The sequence below is a fragment of the Chiloscyllium plagiosum genome, unplaced genomic scaffold, assembly GCF_037043375.1.
Source record: "Chiloscyllium plagiosum isolate Xiang-an unplaced genomic scaffold, Cpla_swu_hap1 HiC_scaffold_23, whole genome shotgun sequence".
In the NCBI taxonomy this organism is placed as follows: domain Eukaryota; kingdom Metazoa; phylum Chordata; class Chondrichthyes; order Orectolobiformes; family Hemiscylliidae; genus Chiloscyllium; species Chiloscyllium plagiosum.
The window spans coordinates 30,900,625-30,928,007 of record NW_028270161.1 but is presented as its reverse complement, the minus strand read 5'-3'; the positions used below and the strand labels follow the sequence as shown (position 1 = coordinate 30,928,007).

General features: G+C 39.3%; 1 protein-coding gene across 8 annotated transcripts in view; it reads left to right on the top strand.

The window, feature by feature from the left end:
* cacna2d1 (calcium voltage-gated channel auxiliary subunit alpha2delta 1) overlaps positions 1-27,383 on the top strand; it is a 692,512-nt gene that overhangs the window by 529,337 nt on the left and 135,792 nt on the right. For all 8 annotated transcript variants that reach the window (XM_087999530.1, XM_043713764.2, XM_043713767.2 and 5 more), the window contains 4 exons: positions 7,460-7,538; positions 7,686-7,735; positions 12,998-13,087; positions 26,705-26,773. In XM_087999530.1, coding sequence (XP_087855656.1) covers positions 7,460-7,538; positions 7,686-7,735; positions 12,998-13,087; positions 26,705-26,773 — 288 coding nt within the window. The remainder of the gene's footprint in view (positions 1-7,459; positions 7,539-7,685; positions 7,736-12,997; positions 13,088-26,704; positions 26,774-27,383) is intronic.

Genomic DNA, 27,383 nt, shown 5'->3' with positions numbered 1-27,383 from the left:
CATAATTCTAACTCTCCACAGAAGACATTCAGCCAATTAAGCTATGGTTTTGTGCTTTCTACGTCCCTCCCTTCTGGAATAAAGAAGTTGTACTTGCTGCTTTCCAGTTCAGTGGAGTATTTTCAGAATCTAACAGATTTTGGAAAATGAATACCAACACATCATCTGCCTCATTAACCACCTCTTTTGAGATCTAACAATGAAATGTCTCAGGACCCAGAGACTTGCGAGCCCTCAGTTCCATGGCTTTGCTTAGTATCACTTCCACAGTGATTATAATCTCACCAAATGGGCTTTTAAATATGGCATCAACATGAGGGATGCCAGTATAGGCCAGGACATCTTGGCAATAGTGAGTAGGTCTGGCCACGAGCAGTGGGAGAATGAGGCTAGCATTGAACGAGAAGAGCTCCTTATGGGACATGATAGGTAGTTAATAAATGTGTTTTGGGATGATCGCTCAGAAAAGCTGACTTGGCTTTGCAGAGAGAAACCTTTCCTAAAACTCAATGAAAATTTCACTTTGCCAAAATATGTTAAGATTCAGCCCCAACAGACTGTGGTTTCAACTAAAAACCACAGATGTATTAAAAGTACTGGGTATTCAGCAGCAATGGACAATAGGGCAATAGATAATCTAGGACAAAGCACCACACCACATTCACACCCTCCACCACCGATACTCAGTAGCAGCAGCATGTTTCATTTGCAAGATGCACTACAGAAATTCACCAAGGCTCCTCACTGTTCAAACAAAACTTTTCAAACCAATGATTGCCACCATCTAGAAGAACAAAGGTAATAGTTGCACGAGAGTACCAGCACCTGAGAGTTTCCCTACTGACCTGACTCAGAAATACAGTGTATTAGCATTCATTCAATATTGCTGGATCAATTTGCTGGAAATCAATTCCTTGTTGCACCATATAGACGTTGTGATTCACAAAGACAGCTCACCATCTCCTCCTCAAGGGCAACTAGGCTTGGGCAATGAATGCTAGCTATGCCGGTTAAAGTCACATCTCATGAATGTATAAAAAGAAACATCCTTATCCACACTTTTCCATATGAAAGTAACAAATGGTGAGACTATTGCCTATTCTTCATTAGTAGGAACATAGGAGAATACAGGGCTACAAAAGATTCACCAATGGAGCTACTCAGACTGAAAAAAGGAGCATTTAGTTCTGTCTTGGACCTTCGAATCCTCCTTATGATGCTGTCAGAAGAATTGATGCACTGGATCGAAGTTACATAAAATATGTCTTCCATCCCCTTTAAAGTTTCAAAAGGAGCATGAAAGATCAAATGTATAAGACAGAAGCACAATATTGGAAATCTGAAAGATAAATAGAAAATGACGGAAATATGCAACGAGTCATTCAGTATCTGTGGTCATTGATGAAAGGGCATTGCGATGAAACATTAACTCTGCCAAACATTAACTCTGCCTCTCTCTGCTCAAATACTACCTGATGTACTGAGTACTTTGCGCATTTTCTGTTCTTAAATCAAACATATGTTTCTCATATTTGCATATGGGTATGAAAAGCATCCTTCAGATATCAAACATGGGGAGTGTTATCTGACCAAGGTATACATTTTGGCTGTTTGAAATCAAAGATTTACGGGTGAATAGTTGCTTTTCATAGTGGAAGCAAATTCATTGCAATGTTCTCCTGAACCTTAATCCAATGCATGACAACTGCCATTTGCCCATATCTCCCAGTATAATTTCCCAATCAGTCGATCTCAGGACAAAGCTGGCAGTCTAAAAATATGGTTTTGGCTTATTTTGCTGAGGAATAATGAGTTGAAGGTAATATTTGAACAAAGCTGTGAAGCAAAACATTTAAGAGAGCTGCAGTACAAGCCTTGAAGAAATGTGTTTTCTGCTATTAACAAAAACACATCACATCAATGAACACCATTTCAGACTTGTTTTTAGTCAATCAGTCACTTGATGCGGTCAACTATTTGATGCATTCATCTTATGTGATTTCGGAATGGAGAGAAAATACAATGGCTTCATTGATTTTTCAGTGTCCTAATAGAACTAAGTCACTGATTTTGACTGAAATATTTAATTCAGACCCTTCTATAAATTGCTCCAGCTGTTCCCATACAGGAAGTTATGTTTGTGCTTGTTCTTTTGTTATGTGTATATACAATATCATTTGGACTTATGCCCATTGTAAAATTGAGCATGAACTTACTAAACTGGCAACTGAGGACTTTTTCCAGGAACTGAATGTTTCAGAGATCCTTTTGTGACACAGTTTGTTTTATGTCTGTTATTAACTGGAAGTTTGTTACGGTCTTTGCCCTTGATCTGAGATGTGAAAAAAAAACTAACAATGCCACATGGCCACTTTTACTGTAACCATACACTGTGAGCCAGCATCATATCTTGGAAATACTCAGCAGGTCAGGCAGCATCTGTGGAGAAAGATACAGAGTTAATATTTCAAATCAATACACTTTAATCAGAACTAATGTCAGAATCATAATAGGTTTTAAGTAATTGAAAGCAGCGAGGGTGGGAAAACAACAGTGGCAGCATTGTGAGACAATTTAGTAAATGGAAGAGATTCAGTGACAAAGGGGTTGGTGGAATAGTGCCCACGGAAGTGGTAAAGGGATAAGTAGAGAAACCAACATTGGCAGAACTAGAGCAAAATGAAAAGAAAAATGAAAGTAAATCTGGAACTAGTAAAAATTTAGGAAAGAAAATGGGACATGGATTAGGATCTGATATTGTTGAATTTGGTATCAAATCTGGCAGGCTGTAGAATGTTTAAACATGAAACAGCCTCGCAGAGTGAAGATTAAGCTCTGCCTTTGATGTCTGGATTGACATCATGCATCAGGAATGGGTGGTTTGCACTCATTGCGTTCTGGGCTGTGGAAGCCCATAAAATCCTCCCTTTGTTTTGGACTTAGCACTTTATTGGTTGATCCAAACCAGCTTCCAGCCATGAAGAATATTTTCATATTGTGGCCTTGATTACTCATCAGCCTGCCACAATTTCACACTGTCCAAATAAAAGAATCCTATATGACAATACAATTCAACAGTTTATTAGGGCTATAATACCTATTAGAAATCCAATTACAAATCAATACAGTTGAAAGAAATATTGATAGATCTGGGACATGCAGAGTCTAGTGATTGATTGATAATTATATTACTCTTTAGTTATTGAAAATATTAATTCCTAAAAGAGTTTGAACAAATATTTTGGAGGTGCCGGTGTTGGACTGGAGTGGACAAAGTTAAAAATCACACAACACCACGTAGAGTCGAACAGATTTAATTGGAAACACTGGCTTTTGGAGCGCTGCTCCTTCATCAGTGGTTGTGGAGAAGAAGCACAATATTCTCCATAACCACCTGATGAAGGAGCAGCGCTCCGAAAGCTAGTGTTTCCAATTAAATCTGTTGGACTATAACCTGGTGTTATGTAATTTTTAACTTTAAACAAATATTGTTTGGTTGCCAGGATTGACTAAGGCCCAGTCCCCAGATTCCATTCTATACCACTTTACACCGCTTCTGCTTCCTCAAAGCTGAAGTCCTCTTTGGTACACAGCTCCTTTAACTCCTCTCCCTTATGCTGTTTGGCTCTTCCTCCTGTTTTATGGAGCACCTTGGGATTTTATTTGTTACATTAAAGGGCCGTGCAAATGCACATAGTTCATGTTCATTTTGAAGTCATCTTTGCTGGTGTTTTGGTTTTGCTTTGTTTCATCTCCAGTGATATCTCTGCAGCATATGGCTTTGATATAAGACATACCTCCTCTTTGGGAAGCCTCATTGTGGTCTCTTCCAAATCAAGCTACTCATTACTTTGTGTATGATTTATGCATAAACCGCAATAGAAAGATGAAGATTTATTGTGGTTTCAGTTTGGTATGGAATATTGGAACAACTGACTTGGCATGTCCTAAGAGAAAAGCGGCTAATAGACTGCTCAGGGCGAATGAGTTGTTACCTAACACTAATGTTACCTAACACTAAATTTCAGAGGGTTTCGTGGGGGGTTTTTCTCCACAAAGTCCAGTACGTTTTCTCAAGCTGTCGATTCATGAACTATATACACCACTCCAATTTAGTCCCTCTCATGTAATGCTCGCCCAAATCTACCACCCTTCATAGCTGGAAGAAGTTAGCACTGGCTAGATTTCCCGAATGAACTGGCACCCCTGTTACCGGTGTCATCTTTGAAAAGCGATTGTGTACCAGGGACAAGCAGTGCCCTGTATGGTTTGTGGCAATTGCAGTGGACATGGCAGATATGGAGAAGTTGGTGCCCTGCTCTGTGGACTGATACCCTAAATGTCCTGGTGGATGGGGTGTGCAGAGGAGGACCAGCCTCTTCCCATAGGATTGGCAGAGGAGGCTACAACACCAGACTCTGCCAGTTTCGTCCGAGGTTACAACCCAGACCAGTGCAGTCTCAATCATCCAGAGAACTGCCCAGCAGTGTAGAGAGGAGATTAAAAACCTTCCTCACTCTAGCCAGGGTAAGTGCCAGTACCTGTTGTCTGCTACTTCCATGTTGGAAAGGATAGCTCTGACAACACATTCAAATGGAGTGCATGAGGAATAGTTTCCGAGAGCAATATATCCTGGATTTAGAAATGGGTAATGAAGCAGGTTTATTAAGTGACCTCAGAGTAAAAGATCCCTGAGGAAGTAGTGATCATAGTTGAAACTTTATTGCTGGAACAGCACAGCAGGTCAGGCAGCATCCAGGGAACAGGAGATTCGACGTTTCGGGCACAGGCCCTTCTTCAGGAATGAGCAGAGAGTGTTCAGCAGGAGAAGATAAAAGGTAGGGAGAAGGGACTTGGAGGAGGGGAGTTGGAAATGTGATAGGTGGAAAGAGGTCAAGGTGAGGGTGATAGGTCGGAGTAGGGTGGAGGCGGAGAGGTCAAGAAGAAGACTGCAGGTCAGGAAGGCGGTGCCGGGCTGGAAGGATCCGGCTGAGACAAGGTGGGGGGAGGGGGGATGAAGAAACTGGTGAAGTCCAAGTTCATCCCCTGCGGTTGGAGGGTTCCCAGTCGGAAGATAAGACGCTCCTCCTCCGACCGTCGGGTTGTTGTGGTTTGGCGGTGGATGAGTCCAATGACCTGCATATCCTCGGTGGAGTGGGAGGGGGAGTTGAAATGCTGTGCCACAGGTTGGTTGGGTTGGTTCGTCCGGGTGGCCCAGAGGTGCTCTCTGAATCGCTCCGTGATCATAACATGATTGAATTTAATATTTAGATTGTTTGTGAGAAGCTTGGATTGGAAACAACTATTTTTAACTTAAATAAAGAGAATTACCATGAATTGAGGATAGTGTTAGCTAAGGTGAACTAAGCAGATAGATTAGGAGGAAAGACAGTAAGCAAGCAATGGTAGGCATTTAAGGAGGTAATTCATGACTGAGCAAAAATGTATCCCAGGAAGGAGGCAAGATTTTGAGAGGGATAAACTAACCATGGATAACCGAGGAAGTGAAGAGATTGTAAAGTTGAAATAAAAAGTATGTATGGAGGCAAAATCAGTGATAGCCCTGAAGACCGGGATAAATTCAAAATCCAGCAAAGGAAGACTAAAAAGATAATAGAGAGAGAGAAAATAAGCTATGAGGGCAAACTGGCAAGGACAATAAAAATGGATAGTCAGAGCTTTTTTAATACATAAATATGAAAAGAAAAGGTCAAAGTGAACATAGGCCCCTTAAAAATGAATCTGGGGAGATAGTTATGGGAAACAAGGAATTGGCAAAGGAGTTAATGGATATTTTACTTTCTTTTAATGCTAAACAAGCACCATTACTGTCACTAGAAAAGTACTATTAGACAAACTAATGGGGCTACAGGTGGATAAGTACCAGGCTCTGTTTGTTTACATCCTAGGATCCTAAAAGAAGTATTTTGTAGAAAGAAGCTGTTTTCTAAGCATATTTCAGCTCATTGCAACTAATTAAATGCTTCTAAGGTGTTCTTACTGCTGTAATGGAAGAACCAACGGCAGCCACTTTGTACACAAGGTCCCACAGCTGCAATAAGTTTTATGATGATGTTGGGACTAGATTGTTTTAGATTATAGTCTCAAGAATAAAGTTAATAATCACTTGAAAACTCTCAGATTCAAGCATAAACCGAGAGAAGCACAATCCTAAGCATGTTGGTCCGTTAGTAGGGAATGTTAGCGAGAGCAGTTGAGTTGCTGCTGTGTCTGTGGATTTGCAGAATGTGTTTGATAAAATGCTAAGTAACAGGCTTCTTCGCAGAACTAAATTCCTTGGACTTAAACTGACAGTGTTTGGATGTGAACTTGACAATGAGACAAAAAGCAAAGAGTAGTAACGAGTCATTGTTTGCCAAACCAGAGGAATGTACACAATGGTGTTCCCTACAGTTCTGATCTATTTATGCATATTCTTGATCTGGATTTGGGTATACAGAGGATATTTACAAATTTTGCAGATTTCATAAAACTTGGAAATGTAGTTAACAAGGAGGCTAGTAGCAAACTTTAGCAAGAAATAGAAAGACTAGTGAAATGGGCAAAAGGAGGAGGATGGAAATTTAATGCAGAGAGGTATGAAGCAAGGAACTTTAGACTTTTAGAAAGAAGTATCAGAACAAGCATCAGAAAGTGAATGGTACCATTTTAAAGGAATTGTAGGAGCAGAGAGACCTGGAAATCATTTACACAAATGTTTGAACATAGCAGAGCCAGTTGGTATATCGGCTGTAAAATCATACGTATTTATTAATCATATTTTTTAAAAAATAGTGTGTACAATCAAGGAAGTGAACCTCAACCACTGTAGATCGCTAGTGAGGCTTCAGCTGGCACATCAGGTGTAAATCTGGGCTTCAGGAAGTATGTTGGTAAGAATGGAAAGAAGATTTGGCAGAATTTGATGAGAATCGAGAGCCCTCAGTGAGTGGAAAGTCTCAAAAAGCTGAGATTGTTCTCCTTGGGGTAGAGAATAGTCAGGGGAAATGTAACAGAGATGTTTGAAGTTATTGGTGGCTTTCATAGAGTAGATAGGGAAAGATTGTTGCCACTGATAGAGGACACATTTAAAATCATTGGTGGTGAAACCATCAGGGAAATTAGGACATTTTTAATGCAAAGAGTTTTTATGATTTGGAATTCAATGACAGTAAAGGTATTCGCAGGAGATTGGTGTTAAAATTACCATAGGAATTTGTTATAAATTTAAAATGATAAACATTTGAAGAGCTTTGGAGAAGCAAAGGGCACTAATTCGACAGCTCTCATGATGACTTGAAACAAGCCTGATAGGGCCCATTCATTCTGTGCTGCAAAATTCTGCAATTTTCTAATATAACTTTTACCTTGCATGAAGATACGTTAGGATATTGTAAATGTGTTAATAGCACATTCAAGATTTCCTCATTTACTGAATAGTCATGTCTTTTCATGTTAGGTGCGAGTGTTCACCTTTTCAGTCGGTCAGCATAACTATGATAAAGGACCATTACAATGGATGGCCTGCACCAATAAAGGTATTTATGACTTATCTTTTAGGGTCATATTTAGAAATTATGTATTCAATGAACAGCTGTCTGTTTTTAACTACCCCATTCCCACTTTTCTTTAGCTTAAAGAAAATGACTCTGAGTACATTATGAACTGTTATTTCTTTATTTCAGGCTACTTTTTTGAAATTCCTTCCATTGGAGCAATACGTATAAACACACAGGTAATAATGTTACACTTCAACTTACTAGGCTGAAACTATTCAGTTTTTACATACCTTTGTATAGACTCCAGATTTTTAAAAAAAACTCTAAGAACAGATTAGATAATGGGTAATTTGTAGGTAAATACAGAGAAATCCTTTCTGTGGTAAAACTTGCAAATTATATTTGATTTGTTTGCACATTGTACTGTACTGAATGTCGTTTACTACATTGATAGTTTGCCTTCGCCTTTGCTTAAACAACCCCACCAGTTTGATTTAAACCGATCCTGGTTAGTTGTTGATTTCTATTGGCTGCTCCTGAGTTACTGTCGTTGGGGGCTACCATTTAAAGGTGCTGACGTTCACTGCAAATGGCATGGCAAATGGCAAAATCCTTTATTATAAATTCATGGATTGAGCGCAGATCATGTGTTTTCAGTCTTACTGCAGTGGGTTTGTTCTTCCTTGGCCTGCAGTATGACATGGAGAACATAAAAAGGTGAGCAAGACGAGGACAATTTGCTAAGTAAGAGAGGAGGAGGGTAAAAGAAAAGAACTTGAATTGAATCGAATTGAATCAAATCAAATCGAATTGTGTACCAAGACACAGTGAAGAGCTTTGTCTTGCGAGCAATACAGGCAGATCACATAATTACGTAGCATAGACAAGTAAATAATAGGTAAACAGCGGCAAAACAAAAACACAGGTACAGGTGAATGCTAATACTTTGTAAGGCCATTCAGTATTCTAACAACAGTAGGATAGAAACTGTTTTGAAACTGGCTGGTGCATGTGATCAAGCTTCTGTACCTTCTCCTCAGTGGTAGAGGTTGTAAAAAAACATTGCCAGGATGGGATGGATCTTTGAGAATGCTGGCGACCTTTCCTTGACAGTGGGCCTAGTAAATGGATTCTATAGATGGGAGGTTGGCCTTTGTGATTTTCCAGGCTAAGTTCACTACTCTCTGTAACTGTCTCCGATCCTGAATGGTACAGTTGCCATACCAGGTAGTGATACATCCAGACAGAATGCTCTCGATGGCACACCTATAGAAGTTGGCAAGGTTATTTACCATTATGCTGAATTTTCTGAGCTGCCTGAGGAAGAAGAGATGTTGGGCCTTTGTAACCAGTGCATCCACATGAAGAGTACAAGAAAGCTTGTTGTTGATGACCACTCCCAGGATTTGACCCTCTCCACTCATTCCACTTCTGTGCTGTGAATGTGTAGGGGGCATGAGTAACATCTCGCCGAAAGTCAATAATGAGTTCCTTGGTTTTACCGGCATTGAGAGCTAGGTTGTTCTCAGTGCACCATTTTTCCAGGTCTTCCACTTCCCGTCTGTAGTCTGTTTCGTCGCCATCTGAGATTTGACCAACTGTGGTGGTGTCTTTAGTGAACTTGTAAATGGCTTTAGTCTGGTATTTGGCGACGCAGTCTTGGGTGTACAGTGAGTACAGTAGGATACTGAGTATGCACCCCAGGGGGGCTCCAATGTTGAGTGTTAGTGAGGATGAAATATTGTCCTCAATCTTAACTGATTGTGGCCTGTGGGACAAAAAACTGAGGATCCAGTTGCAGCAAATGGGGCTTAGTCCGAGATCACTAAGTTTAGTAATCAGTGTCGAGGAGATAATAGTGTTGAAGGCTGAACTGTAGTCAATGAGTAGGATTCTCACGTTGCTGTTCTTGGTGTCAAGATGTTCTAGGGAGGAGTAAAGGGCAAGTAATATGGCATCTAACATGGATCTGTTGGCCAAATAGGCAAATTGGAGTGGGTCAAGAGTAGTTGGGAGGCTGGAGTTGATTAATGCCATGACCAGCCTTTTAAAGCACTTCATGACCACTGAAGTTAGAGCCACTGGGCGGTAGACATTGAGACATGCTGCGTGAGCCTTCTTAGGCACAGGGATGATGTTGGCCCTCTTGAAACAGGCAGAGACAGTGGCCTGCTGCAGGGACAGGTTGAAGATGTCTGAGAAGACCTCTGCCAGTTGATCTGCGCATGCTCTGAGTGCACGGCCTGGTACTCCATCTGGTCCCATCGTTTTTCTTGGTTGTTGCCTTTTATGACCACAGGAAATCTCAATGTTTCACAGCAAATTAAATCCTTTTAAAATGTAATCAATGTTATAATGAAGGAACGTAATCACTGATTTGCATACACAAACTCTCTGGACAGTAATGTGACCAAAGAGTCTGTTTTTGTGATGTTGGATGAAGGATACATATTGACCCTGTCAGAACTTTCCTGCTCCTCTTCCAACTATATTGCTTTGGGATATTTTACATGAAAGGACAGAGGGGACCTTGGTTCTTCATCATCTTATCTGAAAGATGGTACCTCTAACATTGCCTCACTCTCCCAGCACTGCATTGAAGGGTCAGTGCTGGGTTTTGTGCTCAAGCCTGGAAAGGATCTTGTCTCCATAGCTTTATGACTGGGAGTAGAAAGTGCTACCAACTCAGCTACCTCTGTGGAGGAGAAGAGGGCTCTCAGCATGGTCATCTTGTGCCTTTTTTCCTTGTGTATCTGTAACAGAAAAATGCAAAGTTAGGGTTGTAGTAAGGATGGTGCATAAAGTGTTGGTGACAAGGGAGTGAGAGATGCGTGCACCGCCTGCTGCTTCTAAATCAGAAGAAGGTTGTGGGATAAGTGCAAGTGGGAATCAGGATGAGAATTAGGTGTGAGCGTGTGCAATCTCTTGCAACTGCACAACAGATGACAAGCATCACCACCTCCATCTGAGTGAGTGCATACAGGCACCGTATCCCCGAAGATTGAGGGTTGTGTGTCATGATGTATGATATATTCTGTTTGCTTCATGTCTCAATAACTCACAATGGCACCAAGCTGCAAAATGGGGATGTGATGTGAAGCGTACAAAGGTGAGGTGAATGTGAGGTATGAGGCATAGATTGATAGAGATTGTGGCAGAAAACTGGCTTTTCAAAGTGAAGGCTCGTTTTTAGTGCTGCTAACCTTGCATGAATTTGCTTCAAAGATATAGGCTGGGGTTAATCGCACATTCAATCCCTCAGCATATTTTCAAGACTATCCAGTTGGGCCCCCATGGTGTCGTCATAGATATGTTCCTGCTCAGGGCATTATATCTTTGTTATTTATAAAGGAAGACATTATTTCAAAATTCAGACTGCAGTGAATGTACTGGAGTTCAGATACATTGAGTTGCAACACATTACCCTTTCCCTTCTGTGACCCGAGTTTCAGTCCAGTTCGATTGCTGGGAAGAAGCCCTTCCGCCAGCCATGCCCACAGGTTCTAAGTGTAAGTGTCTGGTTAAGCTGAACTCAGTTCTGACAGCTCAAACACAAATCTCAATATTATTGAAAACTTTGCATTAATTAGCATTTTTTCAGAGAGGTCACCAGGAGGCCGGGCTTCGGGAATTGTTTCTTTTGAAACGGCAGGTTTGGATTCGAGTGAAAGGATGTTCATTTCCCACTATTAGACTGGGGAAATATTGATGGTATCTGGAAATGGAAAAACATCATTCACACTGACAGTCAATATTTCTCATATCTGCTGAAAGTGTAAACATTTTGAGACATCGCTGGGGCATTTTCAAGTGTTCATTAACATACATTCACATTTAGGTTTCTCAAATTTCTTTTGTAAAAGTGTGAAGATTCACCCTGTAACTAAGCTGAGGAGCCAGCCACTTAGACTTAGTGGTGTTCAAGATTAACCATAAATGCTTTGTAAAGGCCATGACAATATGTCTTGTCTTATGGAATAAAATATTGCTCTTTTAGCTGTACCTTCTGCCTAGCTATGAGTAATGCTTTAAGTGATCTGCAATTTGTGTCTGGTATGTGTCATTAGTGCCACTTCTCAAATGTCATCGTTCTTCTGGGTGATCTTATCAAAAAGGAATGGAACCTTGTCAGTTTCAGTTAGGAATTTATTTTTGCTGAGTTAGATTCTCAGCAAGAGCTCAATTTTAACAATTACACATTACAATTTTGTGTGTCGTGCCACAAAACTCTGAGCTGTTCTTTACAATATTGGCCTAATTTGTAATGAGGTCAGCCAGATGGATCTCAGAATATGAGTTCCCTGATTGGGGCTGTTACTCTGGTCCAACCAGGGAGCCCTGGCTGACAGATAAAAACAGGAGTGTCACAGGTACTGTTACTTTAGGAGCTAGCTCTGACTTAGTTGGGTCAGTGTCATGTTCTATGCATATGTAAATAAAGGGTGACCTATAATGGGATATTGGCCTTTGTGGTGTTATTTCACACTTCTTATGTTAAATGTATGACCCCTGGTTATTGATATCTCTCCTTGTGGAATACATGCATTTCTATTCACCCTATGTATGTCCCTCAGAACCTTATACACAACTATTAGGTCCTTTATTAACCATTGCTGCCCATGAGAACAAGACCAACTTTCAAGAGTTGGACCATCTGAAATATAGCCACAAGTTAGCAGCAGAATAACAGGCCATGGCATAATGCTCCTGCCATTTTGAGACTGGGGGAATATGAAAATTCAGATCAAACAATCCGCTTACTGCATTTATACCCACTGTGAGTGAGGTTGGTGAGACACCTGGATTACCACATTTAAATTTGAAACCATATCTTGGGAAATTTATATTATTGGCCTTGGAGGGAATTCCCCAGAACGACAGTTGATATGCAAGGTTTACTTGCCAGACTGACTGCAAAACCTCGGCTTGTTTTCCAGGGAGTTAACAAGGTTGAAGGGTGATTTGATCAAGCCGTTGAACATAATCCAGGAGTTTAGTAGGTAAATGCAGAGAAAGCTTTTCTGCTAATTTGACTACCCAGAATAAGGTGCTACAATTTGACACTCTCCCCTGGCCACCACCTCTTTATCTCTGATCGTCCATTTGGGTCAGGCAACCCACTGAGTCTACATAAATAAGAGCTGGCCAATCAAATTCACTGAGCCTCACATTCACCTATAGGCTGATCTGGTGACATACGCTGCCAGTCAGTGGTCCTGGAGTTAAAAGTCCACTTACTGGTAGGTTTGAGTCATTATGAGCAATTACATAAAAGGTTGGCCAGCATATCATCTTCTGGGGTGTATTTGTGAGGAAGTTATGATTGTAATTAAACCAATCTATTATACAAGAAGTTCGTATGCTCTACTGAGTACTATTCTTTTAAAATCTTAATATTCCACATTTATAAAGCATGGTGAACATTAAGAATTATTCTCTGTGGTTACCATTGTGGATCGCTTTGACTGCTGTGATCAATTGTTTGGTTTATTCCATAGGAGTATTTGGATGTGCTTGGAAGACCAATGGTTTTAGCTGGCACAAACGAAAAACAAGTTCAATGGACCAACGTGTACCTGGATGCATTGGTATGATATGAACAACTTGTATTTATCACAGCTGGCATTTGCATTGAGTGAGAGGTATAACTAAGAGAAGTTCAAATTAGCCAATAAAGAAGGATATCAGAAGAATGCATTCTTTGTAATGTACACCATGTTTGCCTATGAAATAGTGGATATGTCAGCAGTTATCTATAGTAATGCTGTCAGGCACATTCAAAATGTTTCCTGATTGAATTAACCAACATGTGATGCCCTTGACAGCTGATTATGCAATTATTTTGAATTGAATAAATTGGATCTCAAGTAGACAACGGACTCTTTATTCCAAGCTGAAAAGTTATGGCATGACAGTTGAATGCTCTGATGAAGGAAACTCAAGACATTGTGAATGAAAAACAAAGAAGATGCCTCCTATCTTAGTGAAAAGTAAAACTAATTATGTGATTGAGTTCAATTTAATTTTGCTGATTGTCATCCATTGCTCAACTCTTTCAGATAGATTTACAGCATTTTCTGCTGAAAATGTGATATATTTCATGCTGCATTTAGCTTCCCGATTATGTGTATTTTGGAAATTGCTCTGAGCAAAAAGCTTTCAAAAATACACTTCTGGAAAAGGAGGTATTAATGAGGCATTTATCTGGGGAAAATGCAAGTGTTGTTGTGTTTATTTTCATTTTGTAATTATGAATTCAAAAGCAGACAGAATTAACCTGGGCTGTTTGACATGAATCACAGCCATGTTTTCCTCTCTCATTGATAGTAGAAACATTATAATAACACTTAGTAAAAGAGCCCAAAGTGCTTCACAATATTCTGATCCCACTATCTTGGTTATCATTTACTCCTGTTCATTTTCCTCTAATTTGGTTACCAAGGTTTTGATTTCTGTTTGAATTTTGAAATCGTCATTCAGGGCTCAGAAGTTTCCAGATTTTCACTGGGCTCTTTAGATAGTTATTATGATAAAGAGAACAGTAATGTTGTGGTAATGTTAAAGAACTCATAATTCATCTGCCTAGCCTAATGTTCCAGAGTTGTGTTAAATTCCTACAGTGACAGATGGAGCAATTTACATTTTTAAATTAATAAATCTGGAATAAAAATCTCAACTTAATTATTAATATTGTAGAATTGCTGTACAAACCCACTCTGTTCACTAATGGTGTGTGTGTGACTCCAGAACCATACTAATAATATTTCATCTGAAATGGCTTGGCAAGTCATTCATTAGTAGGCTACTCTCTGCTCAAGGGAAATTAGGGATGGGAAATAAATGCTGGTCTTACTAGGGACCTGACATCTTAAGAAAGGAAAATGTTACAGCTAAAAGGCACAATGTGACAGCACTTGATATATCTGCTCTAGCCTGACAAGTTTATGGATGAATCCTCTCTCAGGAAGGTTTCTCTCCTTCCCCCATCTCATGCAAGTGCTTTTTGATAGTATTTAATTTTCTGGTCCCCAATGCTATTGTCAAATGTGCCCTTCAAATTTGAAAGAAATATTGATGCCCTTTAGCTGAAGGCTGCAGCATGAGGCTTGTGGCTGTTCAGAGCTGTGCTTGAATACACATGGTTATAATGGTATCCTCCTGACCCCAAGGGCTTGAATGCACAACTGGGAGAAGGTTTGCAGCTTGAGACATGGAGTCAGTGTGTCTGCCTCCTGGAGAGACTGTGGGTTGATCTTGTTGCAGAGGGTGTAGAATCCAGAAACATTCAGTAAGCATTGTATCGGGTGCTTAAATATTTTTTTCATGTATCAATGCTGCAAAATAAAAATATCTGCCAGTCTGTGGAGCCATGCATGTTGCAGTTTGTCCCGAAATATTCAATCCAACTTTTACTCATTGTCAGTCATGACCTTCTTGAGTTATATATAGTATATGACATCTCAGATGGCATTGCCAATAAATGGGAGCAATCTCTTAATGATATCACAAAATACTGTGCTGGTACAAAAGGTTAACCACATTGCTTTCAGTTGTGTTCTGAACCGGCTAAAAGTTAAGTGCTATTAATCTTATCATCCAGCTCATTCTTCATGGAACACAGGAAAGCTTTCCCTACTGCCATTAATATCTCCCAGTTCAATTCAGTTTTACTCTTTCCTGCTTTTAGTTAAATTGTTAAGATTTTTCTTTATTGCCGTTTTGTAAATTCAAAGTACAATGAACAAATTTACTCCGCTTTAAATAACATGCTTTACCGGAACTGTCCAAGATATTTCCTTTTTTCTTTAAGATTCTATATTTATTTAAATTGATCAGACCTTTTGGGAAAATATTACCAAATGCAGATGATAAATCCAAATCACAGCATTACTCTCTAATATTCTGCTTTAATCAATATGTTGAGGGATTGAGATTTTTTTTCCCAATAATTGTAAGAACATCAATGACGTCTCATTGTTATGTTAGTTATTAATGCCTAATTTCCTTTTTTCTCAATTTTAGATTTCATCTCAAAACAGATATTTGTTGTTACTTGTATAATAATGACATGTTGTAGTCTTAAAAAGATTCATCAATTTGTATGATGGTATCCCTCAACAGTAGATTGCATATATGTTATAAGCGTCCTATTGTTAGAAGACATTGTATGTTCTGGTCACTGTAATCAGTACCATGGGAGATCTATTAATATGTTGAATGAATACACAATTTTGTGGGAGACTGTATAAAATAATTTGTTATTTGAGAAGTATATGATTTAAGTCTACACTTTACCCATTGTCTCTTCCAGCATTTTAAAATCCTGGTCCCCTACCTCTGATCAAGTATCAAATAACTGCCAGCCTTGTGGCTTGGTGGAGTTTTTAAAAATTAACTGTGTAAACAAGAAAGATACGTATATTAGGGATCTATAGTGAGTAATATTTATCCATGTGAAGAAATGGATGGCATGGAAGCCTTCGAGGAAGAGGCATAGTGAAAGGACAACAACAATGAGATGAGTGGAGGTGAGGCAATCTCAAAGCTGTGAGGGGTATTCAGGAAAAGAAAGCAAGTGAGTTGGAAAAATGGAGAGTAGAAGGAACTTGCAATAATTGAAGGGTTAGGAAAGAAACAAATACTTTCCTTGAAAACAGAGACAGTTCCAGAGCACATCGATGCATTTATTAAAATAACACTCATGTCTTTGAGCATTATGATATTGCCATACACAAAATGCAGCTATAATTTCCTTAAGATGCCTAATAAACTGGTCAAACATCTTGCTGTTTGATGTTCACACAGGAGAGGAAGCTGGTGAGGGTTATTCACCAATAAGCAAATATGGTCACACATTGTTACATTATTGAACTAATTATAACCCAACAGGGCAGCTGGGGACCTGAAATCCAGATACTGAAAGAAATGTAGAATGAAAACCTGGTATTGATAATGTTGACTGTGAAACTACCAGATTGTCATAAAAATCCATCTGGTTCATTAAGATTTGGCTGCTATGTGGTTTCAGATTAACAGCAATGTGATTGTCTTTTGAAATGGCTTAGAAAAGCACTCAGTTATATTCAAGCAGCTTTTCAAGGGCAATTAGGAATGAGCAATAAATGCTGGCCGTGCCAGTGACACCTACATCCTGTGAGTGAAATGTTTGTCATAGTGCTTCCACTAGAACCTCTACGCGACATAAAACAGAGACGGCAAATTACAAATCCAGTTGCAAGTCTGAGAGTAATTCATTTGCTCTTTTATTGACCATTATAGGGCCTGATAGACTCATTACATTTCCTCACTTCACCTGCACCAGAATTAAAACCCTCAGGCCAGTAATGACAATAAAACCTTGGATATAATGGGTTGCAATTTGCTGTTGGACTTAGTCGATGTGAGTAATGCTACCAGCCATTCTTTAAACTTGTCCTTGGCAGTTTCATCTCCATGATATTTTAAACCTGAGTTCAGAAAGTGTGAGGGAAACGAGGCATCTGCTATCTAGATGAACATAACAAGCAACTGTTCATCTCCTTAAACAATCAGGTTAAAGGATTATAACTAATGTCAGAAGAACTGCGAAAGGAATGTGAATTTGACTGGGTAAGTTCAAAGTCTAATGAAAGGGCAGTAAAAAAATAAAAATTGGATTACAAGAAAAAGTAATTAGAGATATAGAAGTAGAAAAGTAGTTTTTATTTTAAATTTTACTGTTGCTGAATTATAATGGTGACTTTTTGTTACCAGTCATTGACAGTAGCACATACAGTTGTAACTAAATATGTACAAAATCCAAATTGCTCAAACAGGCTTTTGCATTACTTCAAGCCAATTTTTACTTTCTGTAGTGAGATTAGTTTGTTTATTGTTGAAAATACAGCAACATTTCCACAATGAGTCAGACAGAGAAAATCCCATGATGTTGACGTCAACGTTTGAATTTCTTTATTCACCTCACCTCACCTCACCTCACCTCACCTCACCTCACAACAGTACAGCACAGCGCAGGAACAGGCCCCTCGGCCCACTACATCTGTACTGATCATGATGCCATTTTGGCCATGATGTGGATCTCCATCTCTCTAGAATGAACAATGTGACAGGAACATAATTTACTAGCCACTTAAATAGCAGTAAAAAAAGTCATATTTTCTAAATTTCAAACAATCAGTTTTAAGTAAGAACTGAAAGAACTGCAGATGATGTAAATCATGAACAAAACCAGAAGTTGCTGCTAATCGCTCATCAGGTCTAGCAGCATCTGTGAAGAGAAATCTGAGTTAACGTTTTGGGTCGAGTGATCCTTCCTCCAATGAGTTTTAAGTGCTAGATTTTCTGCTGTCGTGTGTTGTGTGTTTAAACAATTCAGATGGGCGGGGTGGGTTGTAACATCTACCATGTGGCCTCCAGTCACCCACTGCACCCCTGCTCCCAATCCAACTACTGACCTCTGTGTGACTTTGCACTGACAATGGGGGATGCCCCTGCCTCCACCTGGGACTTATTGAGTAGTTGAAATGACCAATCAGTGGCTATTCAAGGGCCACATTCCAATGCCATCGCTATTTCTTCCAAGGCAGTTGGAAGCTCATGCCAAGAGGGTGTCCCAGCACTTCAGGCTGCAAAACTCTTACTACTAGTGTAGGGGTGAGTGACCCTTCTATACAAGTCCCCTGTGCTCATTGGAGGTATCTCTGTACCCATCCCCGCTGATAGCACGATCACACTTGCCTCTTTCACTAGACTTTCAAAAGCCATACCCCTCGCTGGAGCCTGCCAACCTGACACTGGTGAAATTCATACTCCCCACCCCAAACTGCCTCTCCCCAGTCCCAGCACTTACCATTGTTTTCAACTTCAGCAACAAACTCCATTGGGGGGCAGTTCCTTTTGTCCCAGGAGTGCTCACCGTCACAACTGGGATCACTACGTTACTGACTATTCAATCCTTCAGCAAATTTCAGACCTGGGCTCCCTGTTCCTGAGGGGCTAACATTCCGCATTGCCCTTATTCATAGTCAATTGACCGTTACATCTCAGCTGGGCAGCTGTTCTTGATGAGGTGTAGTGAGAGTGATTGGCATCATACCAACAACAAAGGAAGGTGGATCTGATTGTTAATGATTAATCATTTCAGTTCTAGGACTTTTCTGCAGGGGATCCTCAGCATTGTATCCCAGGCTCAACTACCTTCAGCTTCACCAACGACCTTCCCTTCCTTGTAAGGTCAGAAATCAAGATGTTTACCAATGATTGCACAATGTTTAGCACCATTTGTGACTCCTCAGCTTCTGAAGCAGCTCATATCCAAATGCAGCAAGATCTAGACAATATCTAGAACAAGGAACATTTGTGTGACACAAATACCAGATCATACCTTTCTCCAACAAGAGAGGACCTACCTATCACCTCTTGACATTCAATGGTATTAACCTTACTGAATCTGCTACTATCAACTTCCTGGGGGTTACCATTGACCAGAAACTCAACTGCACTAGCCATATAAATACTGTGGTTATTAGAACAGGTCAGAGGCTCTTGGTGGCAATTAACTCACCTTCCTGATGAAGGGCTTTTGCCCGAAACGTCAATTTTGCCTGTCCTCGGATGCTGCCTGAACTGCTGTGCTCTTCCAACACCACTAATCCAGAATCTGGTTTCCAGCATCTGCAGTCATTGTTTTTACCTCACCTTCCCAAAGCCTCACTGCCATGTACAAGGCACAAGTCAGGGCTGAAAATCAACAAGAGGGTCTGACTTTTCACCAAACTGGAATGACTGAGGAGCACTTTCCAAATGGGATGCATTCCGATTCTAGGTTGACAACTTCATTTCTGGATTTTTTCAATTGTCAGAAGTGTCTTTTAAGGATGTGGGCTGGTTCAGGACATAACCCTGCAACCTGCACTCCAAATGTGACCAGCTCTTTTGTAAAGATGGGCATGTTCTATTCTTCCATGACTTTCATAGCATTGGCTCAGCTTTTCAAAGATTTGTGGTCCGAGGAAATCTCAGGTGTGGTGAACCATAGAAAAGCTATGGCACAGAAAGAGTGCAGTCAGCCTATCAGGTCTGCTGTCCTGTCACTTTCAGGGACCTGTGCGCATTCCTGTACCCTCTCAATACCCACCTGCTTTTTGTGTATTCTTTTACGTTGTTTGTCTCCCCAAAAACATAATCTCACACTTGTACGGATTGAATTGCATTTGTCACTTTTCCACCCACCCAAACAAATCACTGATACCATCCTGCAACCATTCTGTTCACTATCAGCTACCTGGTTATTTTTGTGAATGCAATCCTATCTCCCACATTCAAATCTAAATCATTAATATATACCAGAAACAGCAAGGGGACACAAATGCAGGCCCACAGAACGCCATTGGAAACTGCTTTCCATTCGTTAAAACAACCATAATAAATTACCCTTTGTTTCCTGTCACTGAGCCGATTTATGATCTAATTCACCACATTTCTGTATCACATCGGCTTTATTATTTTGCCTGAACATTGACATTTGCATTGACAAATGTCTTTCCATGCAGTCAACATCTACTGCATTACCCTCATCAATCCTCCTTGTTACTTCCTCAAAATGTTTAGTAAGACACAATCTTTCTTTTGTAGAGCTGTACAGACTATCTGTGATTAATCCATGTGCTTCTAAATGGCATTTCGTCCTATTTCTCAATCTTGATTCTAATAATTTGCCCACAACTGGGGTCAGACTGACTGGCCCGTAATTGTTGGACCGATCCCTCCCAACCTTTTTGAAGAGTGGGAAATTTTTCATAGACTTTTAACACCCAGCCTCTTACCTGAATCCAATGAGAATTAGAAAATTATCATCAAAGCATTAGTTATTTCCTCTGGGATTTCCTTTAACAGCTTAAGATACGGGTCATCTGGCCGTGATGATTTATCCAACTCCATCAGTCAAGAATTGGCAATGAGATTTGACTGAGAGCCCAGAAAACAATTGATGTATTCAACCATCTCAGCCAAAGGAAATATATTCCGTGATTGACAGCTGCGACTTGTAGATGTCTATTATCAATTGTATGATATTTACTCATTTCACATACTTTCAGTTTCTGCTATTGATGCTTTAATTCAAATGGGTAATGGGTAGACAGTTTTATTGTGCATTGTGAAATAAATTTTTTTAAACATAGTGCAAGGTTATTTTTAAAAGCTTTTTTTTTTACACATTCTCTACCTTCTTTGGATAATTGGGTTTTAAAGTAGAAGTAACTTGTTTTTATTAATTCATGGGATGTGGGCATTGATGGATTTATTGACCATCCCCAATTACTCAGAGGACAGTTAAGTCTCAACCGTATTGCTGTGGGTCTGGAGTCACGTGTTGACTAGACTAGGTAAGGACTGCAGTTTCCTTTCTTCAAGGACAATAATGAACCAGATGAGTTTATCTGACATTTTAAATTCTGTGAGGATGCCTCTTTTTTTCTTTTGGGACGGAAACTCATTTTGTTAGCATTGGGTGAAAGCAGCCTTTCCTGGAAATCATGTGACCGAAGTTAAATGATTAGGCAAGCAATCAGTGGGGCAGAAGATGGCTAAGTTCAGGAGAAAAAGAGCCTTACTTGTGGATGTACGGGTTAGCAGCTTCAAAAGGGGTGGGGGGAGGGTGTTGCTGGGGAGGTGGTGTTGTCCAGGTGAATAAGATTTAGTGAATGTGCAGAATGTTTCCTAAAATAAATGCTTGCAAACTTGTCAGGAAGGATCTTATAAAGTGAAGTGAAAAGAGATAATTCACAGTGGTTGAGTGTCTGAAAGAGATATTGTTGAGAATAAGGGTTGAATCTTTTTTGTGTTGTTCATAAGGTCTTTCAAAATTATTATATATAATATATAGTTTTTCTTTTTCTCTTCATTTAGGTAGTAAATACATGTTCTTTTTGTATGATAAACATATGTTATTTTGTTAATAGTACAGCGACAACCTCATGTGAACATATTCAGTGGGTATCAAACAGCAAAATATAATTTATGGTCTATCAAGCAGGGTTTTGCTCCAAAATCTGGTGCAGTATTACCATCAATGGGGACAATAATCTATACATTCAAATTCTCTGGGTCATTGGGGGCTCTTGTGGTGCAGTAGTACTGTCTCTGTCTCTGAGCCAGAGGCCTGAGTTCAGGACACACCTGCTCTGGAGGTGTGTATTGGCATCTCTGCATAAGTTGGTTAGAAATATCAGCAGTGTGTCAATGATTATACAAGTACATTATTTTTGCATGGGGGTGGGTGGAGGATGGAGGAATGAGCTGGCATGGATAGGGCATGGGGATTTGGTGAGGGCTACATTGTTTTTATTCAAACTGGGGTAACCCACTGGAGAGCTGGTTCCTTTAACATCTCTACACCTGGCAGCTGTTGCCTCTTACCTGGTTGGGCACCACCCTATCATAAAGATCACATCTTTGCAGACACTTCCATCTGGAACATGTGCTTGAAGCTAGGACTTTTCCCATTTCCTGTTGGCCACCTCAAAGCTGAAAAACCAGGCCATAGTGCTTTGAGTCCTCTGCAGATCTGCCAGTTTCTAAAACGAGAGCAGGTTAAAAGTTGTTCTGTGCTGTTAACTTGTGTCCAGTTATAAGTGCAAGAGAACACTGTATTTTCAACACTTGATATTTTTTATTAGGATTCTAAAATTTACATTGTTGTTTTTCCTTCTTTGTTCTGCACCTTTCAGTGATTGATTAAGAGTTGATAACTGTACAGGAGCCGGCTGCTATCTCAATCCCTCAATCAGGAATTGAAGTACAGAGGTTCCTTATTATTTATGAAATCACAAGTATCAACATATTGAATGTGTTTCCCATTTTGAGGTTGAATTTAAGAATCACTGATGCAAACTTTCATTTATCGGTATGAGGAATAGAATTGTAGTAAAGATTTTTTTTGTTACTAATAACCAACTAAATCCAAGTTAATTCCAGTGCTGACTCTTTTTTTTCTTTTTAATAACCTATTCTAGATAGAATATGAGGTTTCCTTCTATCAAAGCACTATCCTACAACTAATATTTTATTTGGTAGCAGCTCAATATTTGAAGTACTGTTGTTGCAAAAATTAGACCATGAATATCTGTCCATTGCATTGAATGATTACTGTAGTTTTAACTGCATTTAGTTTGGAAAAGTACACTTCAATTTTGTACAGCTGGAATTTGTGAGCTATTATTTACACATTATTTTCTCACATCAGCAGATATGAGGAATCACAAGTGTGAAATAGGACATGAAACCTGAATGTTTCTTTTGATAACAAATGAACATAAGGATATGATAGGGTTTCTTTTCAGCATGGGCAGATATGATGGCAAGTGAATTGATCAAAAATCTAAATACATGTTATAGATTTATGATAATGCTGTTGAGATTTAAATTGACTTTTATGATATAGACTCAATATTTAAAATCTAGGCATCTGTGCATTTTACTTGATGAATAGTCAGACTTTGCTGCTTGAATGCTCTACCGTAAAGGCCATGTCACCTTTAAGTACAGATTTTACTTTTACTGGTCTAACTGGTATTTTCATTCACATTTGAAAACTGCGATAGCTTTGAGATCTGTTTAGAATGAAGCATTTCAAAGGGCCTGTGTTTTTTCAAATTCTTAAACAAAATTACTGGAGCAAATGACCTGGATTATTCTGTCATATTGGAGTGGGAATTAGGGACCAGTGTGTTATTTGTAAAAATTGAAATGAATCATTCCAATTAGCATTTCAAAAATGTTAGTGAAAAGTGTATCCCGGCTGCTTGATTTCTGAAGCAAACATCGTCACAGCATTTCATCTTTGTCTGTAATTGTGCTGTCAGTGTATGCCTCAACTGTGAAGTACCAACAGATTAACTGTACTTCCAATCTACAGTGAAATATTTGACATCTCCATCTATATCACTCAAGTATGTTCATGAAAAAGGAATTGTTAAACTTGAAGTGGGACCTGAGAGATTATCAATTTATTGATGATCAGACAATTGTGAGGTATTTAGGATTTCTAGTTGCTCAAAAAAAAAGAATAATGGAAAGGAGAGCTCTGAAGTGACTGAGGCATGCATTGAGCGATATTTTGATTAGTAAAAGGTTGAAGCAATAGACAATAGGTGCAGGAGTAGGCCATTCTGCCCTTCGAGCATGCACCACCATTCAATATGATCATGGCTGATCATCCTTAATCAGTATCCTGTTCCTGCCTTATCTCCATAACCTTTGATTCCACTATCCTTGAGAGCTCTATCCAACTCTTTCTTAAATGAATCCAGAGACTGGCCCTCCACTGCCCTCTGGGGCAGAGCATTCCACACACCCACCACTCTCTGGGTGAAGAAGTTTCTCCTCATCTCTGTCCTAAATGGTCTACCCCGTATTGTCTATTGTCGAAGCAAACCAAAGCAACAAAACCAGAGAAATTATTATACTAATTTCACTGAGCACAGGGGTGATAGGTGAATGAGACTTCCTATGAGTTAAGGTGCGTTCGACAGAGCTTTGGAAGAATTTAAGTTTGTGGAGAGTGGAATTTGAGAGACCAGCCAGAAGTATGTTGAAGTATCCACATCGAGAGGTAATGAAGGAGTTAGTTTGTAATGATTACAGTAAGGGTCATAGAAGCTTCTCAATAATGACAAAGATTAAAGGCTTTTTCATTTCAAGATCCTGGGACAGTTTTGGTTTAGATCTCAGCGTATAAGAAGTTGTCATGCAAAATAGAACAAGCCGGGTGTTAAAACATGGCAGTAAGATTAAAGTCCATTGTATCTGATTGCTAAGACAACAGTTTAGACCTTAATGAGGGATGCTGTGCTTTAGGTTTTTTTTTTATGCCCCATTTGTGCAAGGCATTAGTGAAACATAATTGGAATATTATGTACAGTTTTGGTGTTGTTCCTTTACAAAATTAAAGCAGAAAGCCATTCAGAGTAGGTTCAGTTAACTCATTTTTGGGATGAAGGGGGATTTTATCTGATGAGGAGAAGTTGAGTAAATCTGGCCTGTATCCTTTGGCATTTAGAAGAATGAGAGATGATCTTAATGTCCTCGGGATGTTATATGGCACAATTGGACAGAATGGCTGCTGAAACGATGCTTTCTCTTGTGGGAGAGATTAGAATTAGAGTAGATAGTGGAAAGGTAAATGGTCTCCCATTTAAGCAGGTATGATGGCAAGTGAATTGATCAAAAATCTAAATACATGTTATAGATTTATGATAATGCTGTTGAAATTTAAATTGACTTTTATGATATCAACTCAATGATCTCGGCATCTATACATTTTCCTTGATGAATAGTCAGACTTTACTGCTTGAATGCTCTATCTTAAAGGCCATGTCATTTTTAAGTATAGACTTTACTTTTACTGGTCTAATTGGTATTTTCTTTCTCTCAGAGAGTCGTGAGTCTGTGAAATTTTCTTTCCCAGTGGTAGAGGCAGAATGATGGATAGACAGGAAAGTCAAGTTGAGACCACAATCCTATTAACTATGATCCTATAAAATAGGACAGCAGGCTCCTGGGGCCAAATAGACTATTACTACATTTAATTTATATATTCTTTGACTGAACAGTAGTGTGTGACAGAAGGTGGCACAATATCTTCGATCTCCTGTTGTTCATGTTTATGATAATGTATAGGCGAAGTTTCTAATCCAGCTGTGCTTTCAGAGACAGAGCTAACCAGGGTTACTTAGTGAGAAAGGGAAATTACAAGTTGGAATTGACAGGGGGTCATGGACATCATGGTACACCCACATCTTCAAGGTCATCACTGCTGGTTTCAGAGCCAAGGCAGCAACCAAATAACCACTCAGTCTGCATTGGTGATCCCTGCCACAGGTACACTCGGAACAAGGAATGAGAAAAAAATCTTAACAAAGGAAAATGTACTAAAGAAGGAAGTAATTGACAATATCTAATGTCTGTAGTCTATCATATTAAAACTACTGGTATGCCGGTAATGCCGATCAGCACAGCTGATGTTTGACATTTGAGCTGTTGCTTTGAATTTTCTTTCGTATCTCGTGAGTTTGGATGATGGGTTTACATTTGAGCATCTTATGCTAGTGACTATACTTCATATCGGATGCATGTAATTGCTAGAAGACTATTCAGTCATGACTGGCATCACATGCAGACTCGACCATTTTCCATTTGTATTGCCAAATAGGCATTAGCTGTGAGCCCAGCATTAATTTTCTCAACTGCACTGTCCTTCAAGAACTTTAGTTTAAATTATTTGTAGCAACACATAGGATGGTCCATTTGTCCTGATGGTTGGGCTGTGTTCTGTTAATATTCATGAGGATCAGACCAGACTTCAGTGTAATTTAGTGGAGTACAGTGAAAATGAAATGGATATGATGCATTTAAGCATATGGTATACTATTTTATTCATTCATAAGTTGTAGACATTGATGTCAAAATCAGCATTTATGTACATCTCTAATTGCCCTTGAGAAGGTGGAATGAGCTGCATCCATCAATAATACTGAGAGACTTGCTAGGTCATTTCACAGGGCAGTGAACAGATAACTCTGGGTTTGGAGTCATAAATAATCCAGAACAGGTGTGGATGGCTAATGTGTTTTCCTAAAGGATGTCAGGAAATCCTTTTTAAGACAATCTAATAGCTTGTGGCCATTATTACTGTTTCTAGGTTTATATTTTAAATATGGAGAAGTGAGGACTGCAGATGCTGGAGATTACATTCGAAAGTGTGCTGCTGGAAAAACACAGCAGCTCAGGCAGCATCCGAGGAGCAGGAGAATTGATGTTTCGGACATAAATGGCTTTCCTGATGAATGGCTTATGCCATTTCTCCTGCTCCTTGGATGCCACCTGACCTGCTGTGCTTTTCCAGCACGACACTCTCGACAATATTTTAAATGTATCTAAATTCTCTAGTTGCAACGTAGGATTTGAACTCAAAGCTCTGGATCATATACTAAATCTTCTGAATCATATACTTAGTAACTAACTACAATAATACCATATTTGAATAATGAATGTATGTGAGCTATTTTTGTTAAATTCAACCTGATTGATATGTATTGAATTATTTCAACAGATGTTCTAACCTGTTGTTGTTTCTTTGTGCATCTGTGTGTGTCTTTTATTCCTCTCTCTCTATATATGTGCATTTCACTTTGCTGTTACAATAGGAACTCGGTCTTGTTATCACAGGAACACTGCCCGTCTTCAACTTGACTCAAGATGCTAGTGGAAACCAGGTATGTTGCCCAGTGCAACAGTTTGGTATGGATTGTTGTGATTGGGTGGTACATGTGCATCTTCTTTTAAGCTACTAAGAAATTTCAATTTAATCTTCTAAAATCATGCAGAAATGATCATTTATCCACACTATAATACTCTGCAGTGAAATAGTTTTTCGCAGTGCACTGAGATTGCATTTCTGCAAAAAGAGAAATGCTCGTAATTATGGGAAATGGGTTTAATCTGTTTGCCATTAGTATAAAGATCTTAAACACATGTGTAGATCTATTCTGTTTGAGAAACCAGGTCAGTGCCTTTGAACTTTATGGCAGGAATTAGAGCTGTAAGCACAGAGTCTTAGCATTTGATGTTTCATTATAGGAGAATATGCTGGCAGAAAACACATAATGCTGCAAAGCCAGTCAGAGATGTCAGTGTTATATATAATTCCTGAGTTCTGTCACAAAGTGTTCATCCTCCTGGTCTTCCCCAGTATTTTTAGAATTGTCTCAGTTCTTATCTTCTGCTGAAGAACCATTACTTCATATCTCATTTTATTCTTCAGTGACAAAATATATAATGTCCGTTGTTGTAAGAGGTCTGTTTAGAAATGTTTATATTTTAAAA